This window comes from Lynx rufus, unplaced genomic scaffold (genome assembly GCF_022079265.1).
Source record: "Lynx rufus isolate CCGP_SWC_20201006 ecotype Redwood Valley unplaced genomic scaffold, mLynRuf1.p SCAF_25, whole genome shotgun sequence".
In the NCBI taxonomy this organism is placed as follows: Eukaryota; Metazoa; Chordata; class Mammalia; order Carnivora; family Felidae; genus Lynx; species Lynx rufus.
In genome coordinates, this window is record NW_025814840.1 from 14,809,121 (window position 1) to 14,822,861 (window position 13,741).

Here is a 13,741-nt window from a genome sequence, read left to right on the forward strand (position 1 = left end):
CTAGAATACCCTTACCCTCAGTCTCCAAGGCCCAGCTGCCCCACAAAACCTTTCCTACTCCTAAAGTGAAATACAAAATGGAGACCAGGCTTGAAAATTCCCTGAGCGGACAACAACATTTAAACCACGTGAGCCATTTAAACCAAGAGCTAACACTTGTCTATGTCGAGAACGTTGGTAAAACTTAGGTTATTTCTTGTAAATGCCTCTGGCAATCACGAAAGAAACTTAAGTCTCTTGCTAAATTGGTATGAGATAACCACTCTTCGCCAACCACCTGCCGTTTGGAAACCTCCATTGTAATAACCCATCATCGTGAAGGCTAAGCGGCTCCTCATTTTCACTTTCTACGCCATTCTGCAACGTCATGCCTCGTATCAGTTTTGGGTTCGAAAGCTCCCAGGTTGTTTTACGCACAACAAACTCTTCCCAGATACGAGTTTACTTACCCGGTTTTATTTTTCCCGGTTTCTGGACTTTTGACAATATCCACCCCCGCTCCCAGGGACCTCCTCCTCCTCTGAGTTCATTATCATTTTCTATCTGCCAGATACCACATTGCATTGGAATTTTATGGCCCTGTATTGCTAACTGGTGTGTGTTTATTCTCCACATAGAAGAGCAGGTGACTTCCTGGAGAACCTGCACCGTCCATCACTTCTACAGCATTAGCTGTCATCTTGCCTTTTAGGAAAATGTAGGAAAATGCCTACAATTGGTTGTAATGGTAGCAGCTAACAGTCACGAAAGAGTTTGCCACGGAAGCCCCAGGCACTACTGGCTCATTGCTTTGCATTCACCATCTCCTTACGCCCCCCGGAAACGCCCCCGGGTAGCCCTTGAGCTCTAACACCTGCACACAGCCCTTAGGTTCACCTGTTTCCACAAGAACCAAGCTCCTTCTAGAACCAGACTAGGGGAGATCTCCTAACCGCGACCCCTTCACAGCCTCTTTGCGTGAACTGGGGGCTCCACGGGCGATCTGGGCGGGGAGGCGTGAGCCATGTGCAAGAGAACTAGTAGGAAGGGTCCAAAACTTAAGCGTGCCAATGATGTCAAATTTTCTTGAATTTTTCATACACCCAGAGAGCCCATCTATTTACCTTTACAGGTAATGAGTGACTCACTGTGACACTGACTTATTTACAGTTTTGTTGTGATACTGAGTTTTAATCCCTGCTTCTGATAAATTGAAAAAGAAACGCGGGAAGTCTAGGCTTTCAGATGATTTTTGGCAGCTTAAATTGGATTTTTTTTTCTTTTCTGCATAAATAGTCTGTAACTTACTCAGGGGAACGCCTCATTCTTTCTCCGCCTCCAAGGATAGCATCTTTCTTGTCAGCTCACAGGTAAAGCTGGCAGGAGATGACCGTCACACGCACCCCTTCTTAGCAATCTGCCGCTCCAGGGGGATTTAGGGACGGGGATTCTCACGTTACGTATGTTACGTTACGTACACGTTACGGACGCGGGGAGAAAAGCCCACGTGATTTTGCTATTTTACCACCTGGGTGAAGAGCTATTAACAGCCACTTGACCTGATACTCCTCCTAACATGCGTAAGATACCTCTTTTCCTTCTGCCTTAGATGTAGCCATGAAAACTTGAGATTCAGAGACCCAAGTAATGCAGATCAGTCAGAAAGAAACAATTTTAAATATAGGTTATTTGGCTCTTTTCTTAAAGTCCCTCCACAGTGATCTGAAACATGTCTCTGATGGCACAGCCAGGTTCCCGCGGGCTGATATACGGGGCTCGTCTTTCTCCAGGGAGCGTCCCTTCCTAGGAACGGGTCACCAACAGGGACGTGTGGCGTCAACGTCTGGCCTGGCCCTGGGCTCTGCTGCTCTCTGACCCAAGACAAGGGCACCCAGGGCAGCCTGGTCTCTTACCTCCCCAGATTCAGAGGGAGCAGCACAGAGAAAATGATAGACCGTGAAAAAAAAAAGGCAGTCTATTATTTTACGTTGTCAGAGAGTTCTAACTGCTAGCTCGTGCCATAAATTATGCAGTGACCTTTAAAATCTAGCTTGGTCACTGCCAAATGGGTGGCAACAGGCTCAGTCCCGATGTTAAGTTCACATTGTCCTAAATTGCAATCACCACCTGGTAGATACCAAGTTGGTAACAAAGGCACCGAGGAAGGCTTTCATCATGCAAGTGAGGACATAAAAAGGGCACTCCTCCCACATTAATGTAGCATTTTAAAGCCATAATGTTTAGAGCAAGCACAAAGTGATGCAGGAGTTTCGGGTAAATTATGTTGATGTCTTTGAGCACCTATGGACTCTGGGAAATTAAATATCTCACCACCAATAGGCTCTGGATTTCCAGCCACAGCTTAGAAATGGAAATGAAGTGGCTGGGTCCAACCTATTCTTGATTTCTGCACAGGTCATCGTCTCATGGTTCATGAGTTTGAGCCCTGCGTCTGGCTCTGTGCCTGCTTGGGATTCTCGCTCTCCTTTCTGCCCCTTCCTGTTCGTGCACACACTCTCTCTCTCTCTCTCTCTCTCAAAATAAATAAATAAACATTTTTTAAAAAGTAAAAAAAAAAAAAAATGGAAAGGAAGTGCTGAGGTATATGTGTGACCATATACGTATAATGATCATAATTTATATAAATAATGGAAGAGGATGAAAAAAGCCCTCAGAACTCAATTTCTCCAACTAAAAATAAATAATATCTAATTTATTTATAGAAGTTTTTAGTGGTCAGGTAAATGACAGCAAGGCTATACATTCACAACCTTGCTATCTCATGCTGAAAAATGGAGAGATTTAGCCTAAATGAAGTTTTCAGACAGTGGAAGTTATATTTAAGAAGCAAGCCTCTTGGGGTGCCTGGATGGCTCAGTTGGTTAAGTGTCCGACTTCAGCTCAGGTCATGGTCTCGTGGCTCGTGGGTTCCAGCCCCACGTCGGGCTCTGGGCTGACGGCTCAGAGCCTGGAGCCGGCTTCAGATTCTGTGTCTCCCTCTCTCTCTGCCCCTTTCCTGCTCACACTCTATCTCTCTCTCTCTCAAAAATAAATAAACATTAAAAAAAAAAAAAGAAAGAAAGAAAAGCAAACCTCTTAAGGGAAGCCTGGCTGACTCAGCGGAGTGTGCAATTCTTTTTTTTTTTTTTTTAATTTTTTTCAACGTTTATTTATTTTTTGGGGGACAGAGAGAGACAGAGCATGAACGGGGGAGGGGCAGAGAGAGAGGGAGACACAGAATCGCAAACAGGCTCCAGGCTCCGAGCCATCAGCCCAGAGCCCGACGCGGGGCTCGAACTCACGGACCACGAGATCGTGACCTGGCTGAAGTCGGACGCTTAACCGACTGCGCCACCCAGGCGCCCCAGAGTGTGCGATTCTTGATCTCAGGGTTGTGAGTTCGAGCCCCACGTTGTCTGTAGAGATTACTTAAAATCTTTAAAAAACCTAACTTTAATCATTTTATAGGCAAACAGTAGTTGAACATTGTTAGGAAAATTACAATATTGAAATAACATGAACAAACAAATGTGCTAGCTATCCTGGGGGCTGTTTGTCCCTGCCTGGGAGGGCTCTGTGAGGCAGTTCCTTTCTGAGTCTGAGTCTGCCTTTCATGTTAGGCTCTCAACAGCCCTTCTCAGTGCACTTACTAGCTGTTAACACGTGGTTCTCCAAGCAGGTGGCACAGGGGATCCAAGTGGGGGGTGCAGGAACTGTGGACGCTTTTAACATTTATTTATTTTTGGGACAGAGAGAGACAGAGCATGAACGGGGGAGGGGCAGAGAGAGAGGGAGACACAGAATCGGAAACAGGCTCCAGGCTCCGAGCCATCAGCCCAGAGCCCGACGCGGGGCTCGAACTCACGGACCGCGAGATCGTGACCTGGCTGAAGTCGGACGCTTAACCGACTGCGCCACCCAGGCGCCCCCGTGGACGCTTTTAGAGGCACAGAGCCACGGCGTTAACTTTAAGGCTGCCTAAGGTAAGGACTGCCCAGTGACTCCTGCCAATTTGCACCGAGACTTGTAATTCTTTTGCCACCAAAAATTACAACACAAAGTACGCTAACTCCTACGTTGAGAACTATTGGGTAGCATTGCTCTCCTGTATTCTCTGTGGGTTCGAACCCAGAACAGTCACTTTATCGGAGCAGTGTGCAAAGTGTGGGTAAGCTATGAGGGAAGAAAAGGGGCTGGCTTATTAAATGTGCTTCACTGCCAGGCTGTGAAAATACTTACAGTTTTACTTCTGGGTTCCTTCCTGTGTTTTGCTTTAAATGTTTATTGAGAGAGAGAGAGAGAGAATGCGCATGTGAGCGAGTTGAGGGAAGGGTAGAAGGAGAGGGGGAGACAATCCCCAGCAGGCCTGTGCTGTTAGCACAGAGACCGATGCAGGACTCGATCCCACGAACCATGAGATCAGGACCCGAGCCAAAACCTGGAGTCGGAAGCTTCACTGACTGAGCCACCCACACGCTGCATTCTTACTGTATTTTAGAAAGCTGAGTTGTCCTGACAATACCTATTAGATAAATGTTTGGAAAGTTGTCTTCAGCAAACAATTTCATGTTTTGCCTTCACACAAAACACTCGGATGCACCCAATTTTCATAAAGTAGAACGCTTGGAAAAGAATACATCACTATGGGGAAAGCTTTAAAATTGTTAAAGAGACAGGTTGAAAATTGTACTGGGCAGCAGCAAATACGTAGCTGAGCTCCGTATGATTTCAGGCTCGGCATCACAAGGAAGTTTCGTTTCTAAATTTGCCAAGGCACGATCCGGTTGACCACGTACGCATTTCGGAAACTCGATCCCAGAGGACTGGTTTCCTCACTCGAGGATATCAGTATTTATCACAGCCCTCCTCGGCATGGGATGGCTGTATCATACGCCACACAATCACGAAGCCCTGCTCACTGCATTCCGAGTAGGAGACAGCTAATCTTACGGTCACCTTGCAGGGCGTGCTTGTTGGGCCAACTTGAAAACAAACTCTTATTCCAAGCAAAGATCCGCCGCTTTCACGAAGACATCGTACTACTGATAGCTTTAAAGGGTTTAAAAGGTTTTGCGTTGAATCTTTCAGTTATTTCGACGTCTCCAGATTTGTAAGTATCTCCCCATCCATTTTCCAAAAGGCACAGAAGGCTGGTTTGTGGAGTGTGGGCATGATTTTGTCAGGTGAGAAAAGTGACCCCGTGTCTTATTAATCTGATAACTCCCAGACGTTTTTTCCTTAAGTCACATCATATTTATTTGTTTGGAAAGCTTTCCCTTTTCCCACCCACGCATCTTCCTCTTCGACTTTTGAACATATGGCGTTCTAAATCTCCTGGGGGCATATGGAGACTACAGTCTCATACATGGAGTCATCTGGGCCAAACGTCTGTTTTGTGTATTTCCTTTATTACCTCCTTTTGGAGGCTGCTCCTAGCCTATGCGGTGCCTCTGACTTCTGGGAGGGTAAGAACGCTTCCTCCACCAACACGCTGTTCTCTGCTCACACTGAGCGTATCTGCTGCACCGAAGTCAACCTACCTACTGGACACACGTAACTTAACACTCACACGCAGGAGTGCTGTCCTTGAAGGACAAGGGTCTCTGCCGCTTCTCTATCCCGAGGGCCTTCTACAGGATTCTTTTTTTTTTTTTTTTTTTTTTTTTTGGGAGAGAGAGAGCAGGAGAGGGGCAGAGAGAAAGAGAGAGAATCCCAAGCAGGCTCAATACTGTCAGCACAGAGACTGATGCAGGGCTTGGACTCCAGAACCATGAGATCATGACCTGAGCCAAAACCAAGAGTCAGACGCTTAACCGACTGAGCCACCCAGGCGTCCCAAGATTCTTAAGAACTCAATTTAGAACACTCTAGCGCAAGAGCTGGATCCTTGGGCTTATCCTCTACTCATCACTCCCAATCGTCTTTGCTAGTATTCACTTCCACTTCCAGCTGCACCCTTGCTCGCCTCCAACTAGAGGGTTCCAAGGTCAGCATTGGCAGGTGCCGCGCTGGCCTGCTACACGCTGCTTGTCCTGCCCCTGTTCTCTGATTCACAGCTCGCTCCGCCTTCCGGACCACAGGGCAGCACCTGCCCACTGGTCAAGGACAAAAGACAAGCATAGAAAAGATACTCTGCCTTATAGTTTGCATCCAAAAGGGTGCGGGAGACAAAACTTGCCCCCCACGTTAGGACCCCCTGCTTCACATTAGAAACAACAAAAGCAATTTGAAGGGCGTTAAGGGTGTCTTCTCTGCAGCTTCATAAAAGCTTTGAAAATGACCTTGACACTTCGTTACTTGACGGCATCCTGATTCCAAGTTTTCCCGTTCTGCTCTTTCTCGTTCTCTGTAGTTTGGACTCGCCACTCAGATTAGTCAAGCGGTGGTGGCACCTGAGTTATTTTTTCCCGCATTGAATATAAAGACACTCTCCCCGTGTAAAATCCGTTTCTGCAATTTTTATCCTTCAACACCCCTACACCATACCAAGCACTGTGGTCACGGCGAACTTTCCGGACCCGATCATGTCCTTGATGCATGTCCCTATTTTCTAAAGAGTCTCTATTCCACTCCTTAACCAATCACCAACCCCGTCTAAGGGCAGTCTCCACCATGGGGACACGGTTGGCATGGGGTGCAGACAGAAACGTGTTACTGGATCACCCAGCATCACCCAGATCTAGAAAAACAGAACACGTTTGGAACTGAACACTGGAGGGGGGGGGGGGGGGTCTACTGACAGCATCACCGAAGCTCTGGAGCCAAGATACATCCTTCTTACAGCTTTGTTGCTCTGAGGCCAGATGGGATCTCCTACAACGAAGAAGGCCCTGCTCATCTAAGGCCAGCAGCCAGCAGGGCAAGGCCGGTAACTGTGTGCTCAGGGTGCACGTCATGGAGACGTTTCTGAGTGACGTCCCCGAGGTGAGGTCGCGCCACTCAGCTGCCTCACGAGCAGGGCACAGATTTCTATCAACATCTCGAGCACCACCTCCCAGGCAGGTACCCATGGGAGAGAAGACGCAGGTGAGGGGGTCACTGGGCATCAGTTGTCATGCAGGGTCTTTTTCTCTTCTAGAATTCTCGCTACAAAAAAAGCGTTTTAATGTTTATTTTGGAGAGAGAGAGAGAGAGAGAGAGCGCACAAGCGAGGGAGGGGCAGAGAGAAAGGGAGACACAGAATCTGAAACAGGCTCCAGGCTCTGAGCTGTCGGCACAGAGCCCGACGCGGAGCTCGAACCCCCGAGCTGTGAGATCACGACCTGAGCCGAAGTTGGATGCTTAACCGACGGAGCCACCAGGCGCCCCTCTCTTCTAGAATTCTTAAGTGTTCTGTGTGTATCACTTACATGTTGCCGTAATGGTTTCTATAAAGGAGTCCTTACATATTATTTGCATAGTCGAGAGCTTTCCTTGCTACATTAAAGCATAAAGATTGCAACCAGCTAGGATTTTTATTGATGTCAGCTTGTAAATTTAAAAAACTCTCTGATTAATTTGCCAGCATCTGTTCATCTGGGGCTTCTGTGTTCACGATCTGGGCTTTCGCACTAGGTGACTACGAATCACAAAATAACTTCCTTTACAAATCATATTCTTCATTCTTTGTCCACCTCCGGAGAAACGCTTACAGACATTTTAGACATCTGGTATCATTCCAATGCAAAGGGTAGAAACATTTATTGTAGAATATGACAGTAACTCACTCTTAAGTGTATTATTTCCCTTATTTTATTGTAGCAACTCTCGATTCTTCAGTATAAAGAGAAATCAAAAGGAAAAGTATCTACAATCTTGGGTTAAGAAGTATGCTGAGATCTGGTGACCTAAACCCTCTATGTACAAGATATAAACATATTTGGACTTGTTTGTACACAGTTAATGGCAACCTATTCATTATAAATAGTAGTTTTAAGTTAGATTCTACAAAAATAATGATCTTGGATGGGCACATGCAGACTGGTACACATAAACTTATTTATAAAACACATCTCTATGCCTCTCTCTCTCTCTCTTTTTTTCCTTTTAAATATAAATGTTCTATTTAGCCATCAGCTAAAACAATTTAAATGCAAATCCCCAAATCCCCAATTAAAAATATAAAATCCACTTCTCTCCACCGCAGTACACTTCTTCAAGTATTCTTTACCCATTAGCAAAGTCTAGGTAATTTTGTCCCATGGGAATCATAGGTACACATCCCATTTCTTCGGATATTAGACAGTCCTCCAGAGTAAAAGCTTCCTTTGTTCTGTTATTTTGGGGGGGTTTTTGTGTGTTTGTTTTTTGTTTTTGTTTTTTGTTTTTTTGTAAATATTTTGGACAGTAGGTATTTGTTAAAATACTTATCTTGGTGTCTACGTTCTCATACAAATAAACAAGACAAAGGGTCTCGCTCACTGCCCTCACCCGACTGCTCCCGGACAACACGGCAAAGCCCTTAGTTGCCTGCGGGGCCGTCGGGGTGGGCAGAGGATTGAGGGCCCACGAAAGGCTCGTTCTGCTTCCGGTCCTCCTTCGGGCCGGCTGCCTGGTCTGCGATGGACGAGAAGGACAGCTGGTCGTGCTCTATGATGTGCACTCGATCCTCGTCCTTGTCCTTCTTCACGTAGAACATTTTCCTGAATTTTTTCAGCTCGTGGAGTTCGCAGAAGGTTTCCAGAACTACCAGCATGGCAATGAGGCCAAGCAGAAGGTAACCTGAGTGAGAAAAAAAAAAAAGACAGTGTCCCAGTGGGATCGAGTCACGGATGAATCAAGGGACGCCACGGAAAGCGTGTGCGTGAAATCAAGTCATTGCCGCTTTCCGAATTTCTAGGAACGTTCTGAGGTCTGTGGCTCCAAGACGGGTTACCCACAGGAAAATGAAGAATGACTTACCCTTGTGCAAACGTGGGATGCTCAGGATCCCAGGGTGTAATTTTGGAGGAAACAAAAAGATGGGGTTGACCTGGCATCGTTAAAGGGAAGTAGCATCCTGCAATGGCCGCCACACAAGGGTAACGTGCCGGGGGAGGGCTCTCCACCTCGGCCTCATAATCAGCGGCTCTCAGAAAGCCAGTGACACACGTCAGAAGACTTTTTGATGGTCATGAGTGCTCAGAACAGAGGCTGACACTTTCTTAAGCACTCAATACTCGTGTCAGTATTTCCACTACCGAATAAGAAGTGCAGCGAGAGAAGTAAGCTAACTGAAAATCCTTCCAGGAATGGATGCAGACGGGGAACAGGTCTTGGCGTGTGGCGATTTGCACTTGACCGGGATCCAGCTGCCCACTAAGCTGTCCATTGTGGGACAGTTATTTTGGGGCCACGCGGACCACACTCACCGGTTGACTCTACCAGCTTCTTACTCCGAAATAAAAGATAACCCGTTGATTCAGGTTGAGTGGTGTTCTTTGAATTCGGTGAGGGGAAAATGGTGCTTTTAACTCAGTTCCTACACATTTAAAATCGGTTTCCAGAAAAAAAAAAAAAATTCCATCATGGAAAGGAACAGGAAAGTGGAAATGAAAACTAAAAATAACAAAAATTCCAATTTCATGGCCTAGTGGTAAAATGCTTGAGGACTGTCAGAAAACAAATGAGCGGGCTAGAAGGAGCGGCATAGTGGGAACGAGGAGGCGGACTATCTCAAGAATGCACGGAGATGTGGTTCTAGCATCTTTAGAATTTGGCTATTAAGTTTTGATGACAGCATGGTATATTTTAGAAATAGCAATGACATTGTTGAACTCATTGACAATTCCCCTCCTTTCCCTTTATCTAGTGTTTAGTGAAGCCTTGATCAAGCACTGGCAAAAATATCCATGGGGTTTCAGGTAAACACTGTGGGATTCTACCCTATCCACAACCCAATATGCCTCTGGAATATTCTTTTGCTCCGGTCAGCACATATGCTATGTAGACGGCTCCAGAAAACCCGGTTCATATTGTTACGAGCGTGAAGATGATCCGAAAGGATTTAGCGTCATGTGAAAAACTGAGGCGTGCGACAGTTGGGCAGAATTTATGAGAAGACTATAAACCCAAGAGAAAAGTAGGGCTAGCAAACACAATCTCAGAAACACTCAACTTCTCGGAGTCATAAACAAACTAAATTAAAACAAGGAGGTAATATTTTACCTGATGGGTGAAAAAAAAAAAGTTGAGATAATGTTTACCAGCAGTACCACGTGCAACAAGACCCTCCCTAATGCTACGGGTCTATACCACCCTGTGAGAGTGGAAACCGTTACGCCCACATAATTCTGGGGACGGTCTGAGCTCATAATGCCATTCGGAAAGCACCGGGTCACTGTGTTCTGTGAGTCACAGGACAGGCATATTCACTTTGGGCCGTCAATCCCACTTCTTGGAAAGACAGCAAAGTAGAAAAAGTGAAATGTACAAAAATATTTACTGTAGTGTTATTTATAATGCCCCCATGGCACGGTTAGATTATGGTATAGCCAGGGACGGAACATTATGTGGACATTGAAAATAATTACGGTAACTGGAGGAAATATGAAATCATCCTTGTAACCACTTGGTGAATATTTATGGAACTCGTATGGTAGCCAGGCATTGTTCAAAGCATTGGGGTTTGTGAGGGAAGTCTCTGTCCTGGGGGAGCCCGTGGTTTAATGGAGATGTGAAAATATACATAATTCAACGAAGCATGTTGTCAGGTTAAGACTACAAGACAGGGCCAGGACAGAGCATCTATTAAGATTTCCTAGGAGACATGACATGAGTCAAGTCTTGAAAAAATCTTGAGACAGCAGAAATGCAAACTGTTATACATCAAGATGCAAAAGATAGGAAAGGAGCACACAAAAATTAAGAATTTCTAAGTTCTTCATATCATACTGAATTTTAAGTTCTTACTCATTTACCTTGGGAGAAAGAGAATGTGCAGAGGGAGAGTAGAGACAGAGGGGGACAGAGGATCCGAAGCCTGCTCTGTGCCGACAACAGACAGCCTGACGCAGGGCTCGAACTCACGAACCGTGAGATCATGACCTGAGCCGGTCAGACGCTTAACCGACAGAGCCACTCAGGTGCCCTTCCATATCATACCGAATTTTAAAAAACTGTTTAAAAATTGTAAACCACTGGCTATCCGAATTTAAGATTTTCCTGGTAAATTGAAGAACACGATCGATTACTAATGGGCTACATTGTAGCCCTAGTTTTCTGGAACTTAAAACATTTGATAAAAATAGCAACTTTTCTTTTTTTAATTAAAAGTTGGTAATCCAGGGGCGCCTGGGTGGCTTGGTCGGTTAAACGTCCGACTTCGGCTCAGGTCACGATCTCACGGTCCGTGAGTTCGAGCCCCGCGTCGGGCTCTGTGCTGACGGCTCAGAGCCTGGAGCCTGTTTCGGATTCTGTGTCTCCCTCTCTCTCTGCCCCTCCCCTGTTCATGCTCTGTCTCTCTCTGTCTCAAAAATAAATAAACGTTAAAAAAAAAAAATTAAAAAAAAAAAAGTTGGTAATCCAGTATATTTTGTGTGGTGCATTTTTACGCTGTAATTTATAATGTTATTAGTAAGAAATTGATCAGTCATGTTATTAGTAAGAAACTGATCAGCAGTTTTAAGTACCTGGGAAAAAGTAAGTCTCAGCAGTAAGATTTTTGCATAAAGAGTTTGCAGATTTATCAGTGAAAAAGAGATCAGGGCTTTTATGAACGACTCCTCATTGGTAGGTGAGGAGGGGTGTGGGAATAGCAAAAGAGGCCAAGGAAGTAGAGTCCGGGAGCCTGGCTACTCACATGTGATCCCAATCTTATAGAGCTCTCTGAATTTTTGATTGTAGCCTTCTCCAGGAACGTAATCCCCTAGGCCAATGGTGCTCAGGGAAATAAAACAAAAATAAAACGACTCCAGAAAGTTCCAGTCATCCTCCAGGATGGAGAACACGGCCGCCGGGATGAAGAAGAAGCAGGACACGGTGACAAACCCGAGGAGAACGGCGTGGACGATGGCCACCACCTGCTTGGAGAAGCCCCAGCGGACATGGAAGTAGAGGACAGGCCTGCGGGTGACATGGATGGTGACACGCTGGACCACTGCCGTCAGGAACAGGAGGGTGAACGGGATGCCGATGACTGAGTAGATGATGCAGAAGGCCTTACCTCCATCTGACAAGGGCACAGTGTGGCCATAACCTGCAAGGAAGAGGGGGCCGGAAAACACATCTGTAAATGACAAGTGCCTGCCACCCACCCCTGCCCCCTCAAACCTAGGCAAAGAATCAGTCTTCGGGTCTGATACTTTTTTTTTTTTTAATGTTTATTTATTTATTTATTTATTTATTTATTTTTAATTTTTTTTTCAACGTTTATTTATTTTTGGGACAGAGAGAGACAGAGCATGAATGGGGGAGGGGCAGAGAGAGAGGGAGACACAGAATCGGAAACAGGCTCCAGGCTCTGAGCCATCAGCCCAGAGCCTGATGCGGGGCTCGAACTCACGGACCGCGAGATCGTGACCTGGCTGAAGTCGGATGCTCAACCGACTGCGCCACCCAGGCGCCCCAATGTTTATTTATTTTTGAGAGAGAACACAAGCAGAGGAGGGGCAGAGAGAGGGAGACACAGAACCTGAAGAAGGCTCCAGGCTCTGAGCCATCAGCACAGAGCCCGACGCGGGGCTTGAACCACGAACCATGAGATCATGACCTGAGCTGAAGTTGGACACTTAACCGACTGAGCCGCCCAGGCACCCCAAAGGGTCTGATACTTTAAAAGCTCCATCAGAATTTTTACTGCAGTAAAATTCAACAGAGGATGCTATTGCCCTTGATAAAACCTGACCAGCTCTTTCCAACACATCCGAGTCTGGTTTTGAATTTGCTGTCAGGCTGGAATAGACAGAGGTTCTGTGTGAGCAGGGGCTGATGCCCATTGTCCTAGACCAGCAGGGAAAACACACGAGATATGCCCCTCCACCCCTGCCTCCCAGGATCCTCATTAGTATCCAAACACCAGTCTACACTTGCATCCAAAACAGACTGCTCACAGAATTAGAGTTCTAACAGGGACGGCTGAACTATGGGCAGGCAAAGAAGACTCCATGAAGATAAAGACATCACAAAAGAAGAAAAAATTAAGATTTAAGCACACCAAGCCACAGGATGGAACGTTTCTTTTAAAATATTTTGCTCCATTATCTGGCTAAATGGCATATTCAGAAACTGTAAACTTTTTAAAAAATTTTTTTAACGTTTATTTATTTTTGAGAGAGAGACAGAGATAGAGAGCAAGGTGGGGAGGAGCAGAGAGAGAGGGAGACAGAATCCCAAGCAGGCTCCATACCCTCAGCGCAGAGCCTGATGCAGGGCTCGAACCCACAATCCGTGAGATCACGACCTGAGCCAAAACCAAGAGTCGGATGCTTAACCGACTGAGCCACCCACGCCCCCAACTGTAACCTTTTTTAGCCTTTACTCCCTCTTTGTTATTTCTGAAGGTTCCAAGATGCCATAAGTTCCCTTAAACAAACATTAAAGAAAAAACACATTAGGGCCAATGGTCAAAACAGAGGTCTGTTTGGCTTTCCACTAGGTTTGAATCATTCCCAAATTAAGCCATTCAAAAGACTCTTCGTCCAACAAATGCTGGCAAGAAAGAATCCAGGGGGCTGAGGCTCTGTGTACTATTTTTTTTGTTTGTTTTTAAAAAATTTTTTTTAATGTTTACTTATTTTTGAGACAGAGAGACAAAGTGTGAGAAGGGGAAGGGCAGAGAGCGAGGGAGCCACAGAAATCCGAAGCA

General features: G+C 45.8%; 1 protein-coding gene across 1 annotated transcript in view; it reads right to left on the bottom strand.

Moving 5' to 3' along the window:
- Positions 1-7,414: 7,414 nt before the first annotated feature.
- The window catches only part of KCNK1 (potassium two pore domain channel subfamily K member 1), a 54,399-nt gene continuing 48,072 nt past the window's right edge, over positions 7,415-13,741 (bottom strand). The window contains exons 2-3 of the mRNA XM_047088719.1: positions 11,738-12,133; positions 7,415-8,679 (exon numbers count right to left, since the gene is read on the bottom strand). Coding sequence (XP_046944675.1) covers positions 8,420-8,679; positions 11,738-12,133 — 656 coding nt within the window. The 3' untranslated portion in view covers positions 7,415-8,419. The remainder of the gene's footprint in view (positions 8,680-11,737; positions 12,134-13,741) is intronic.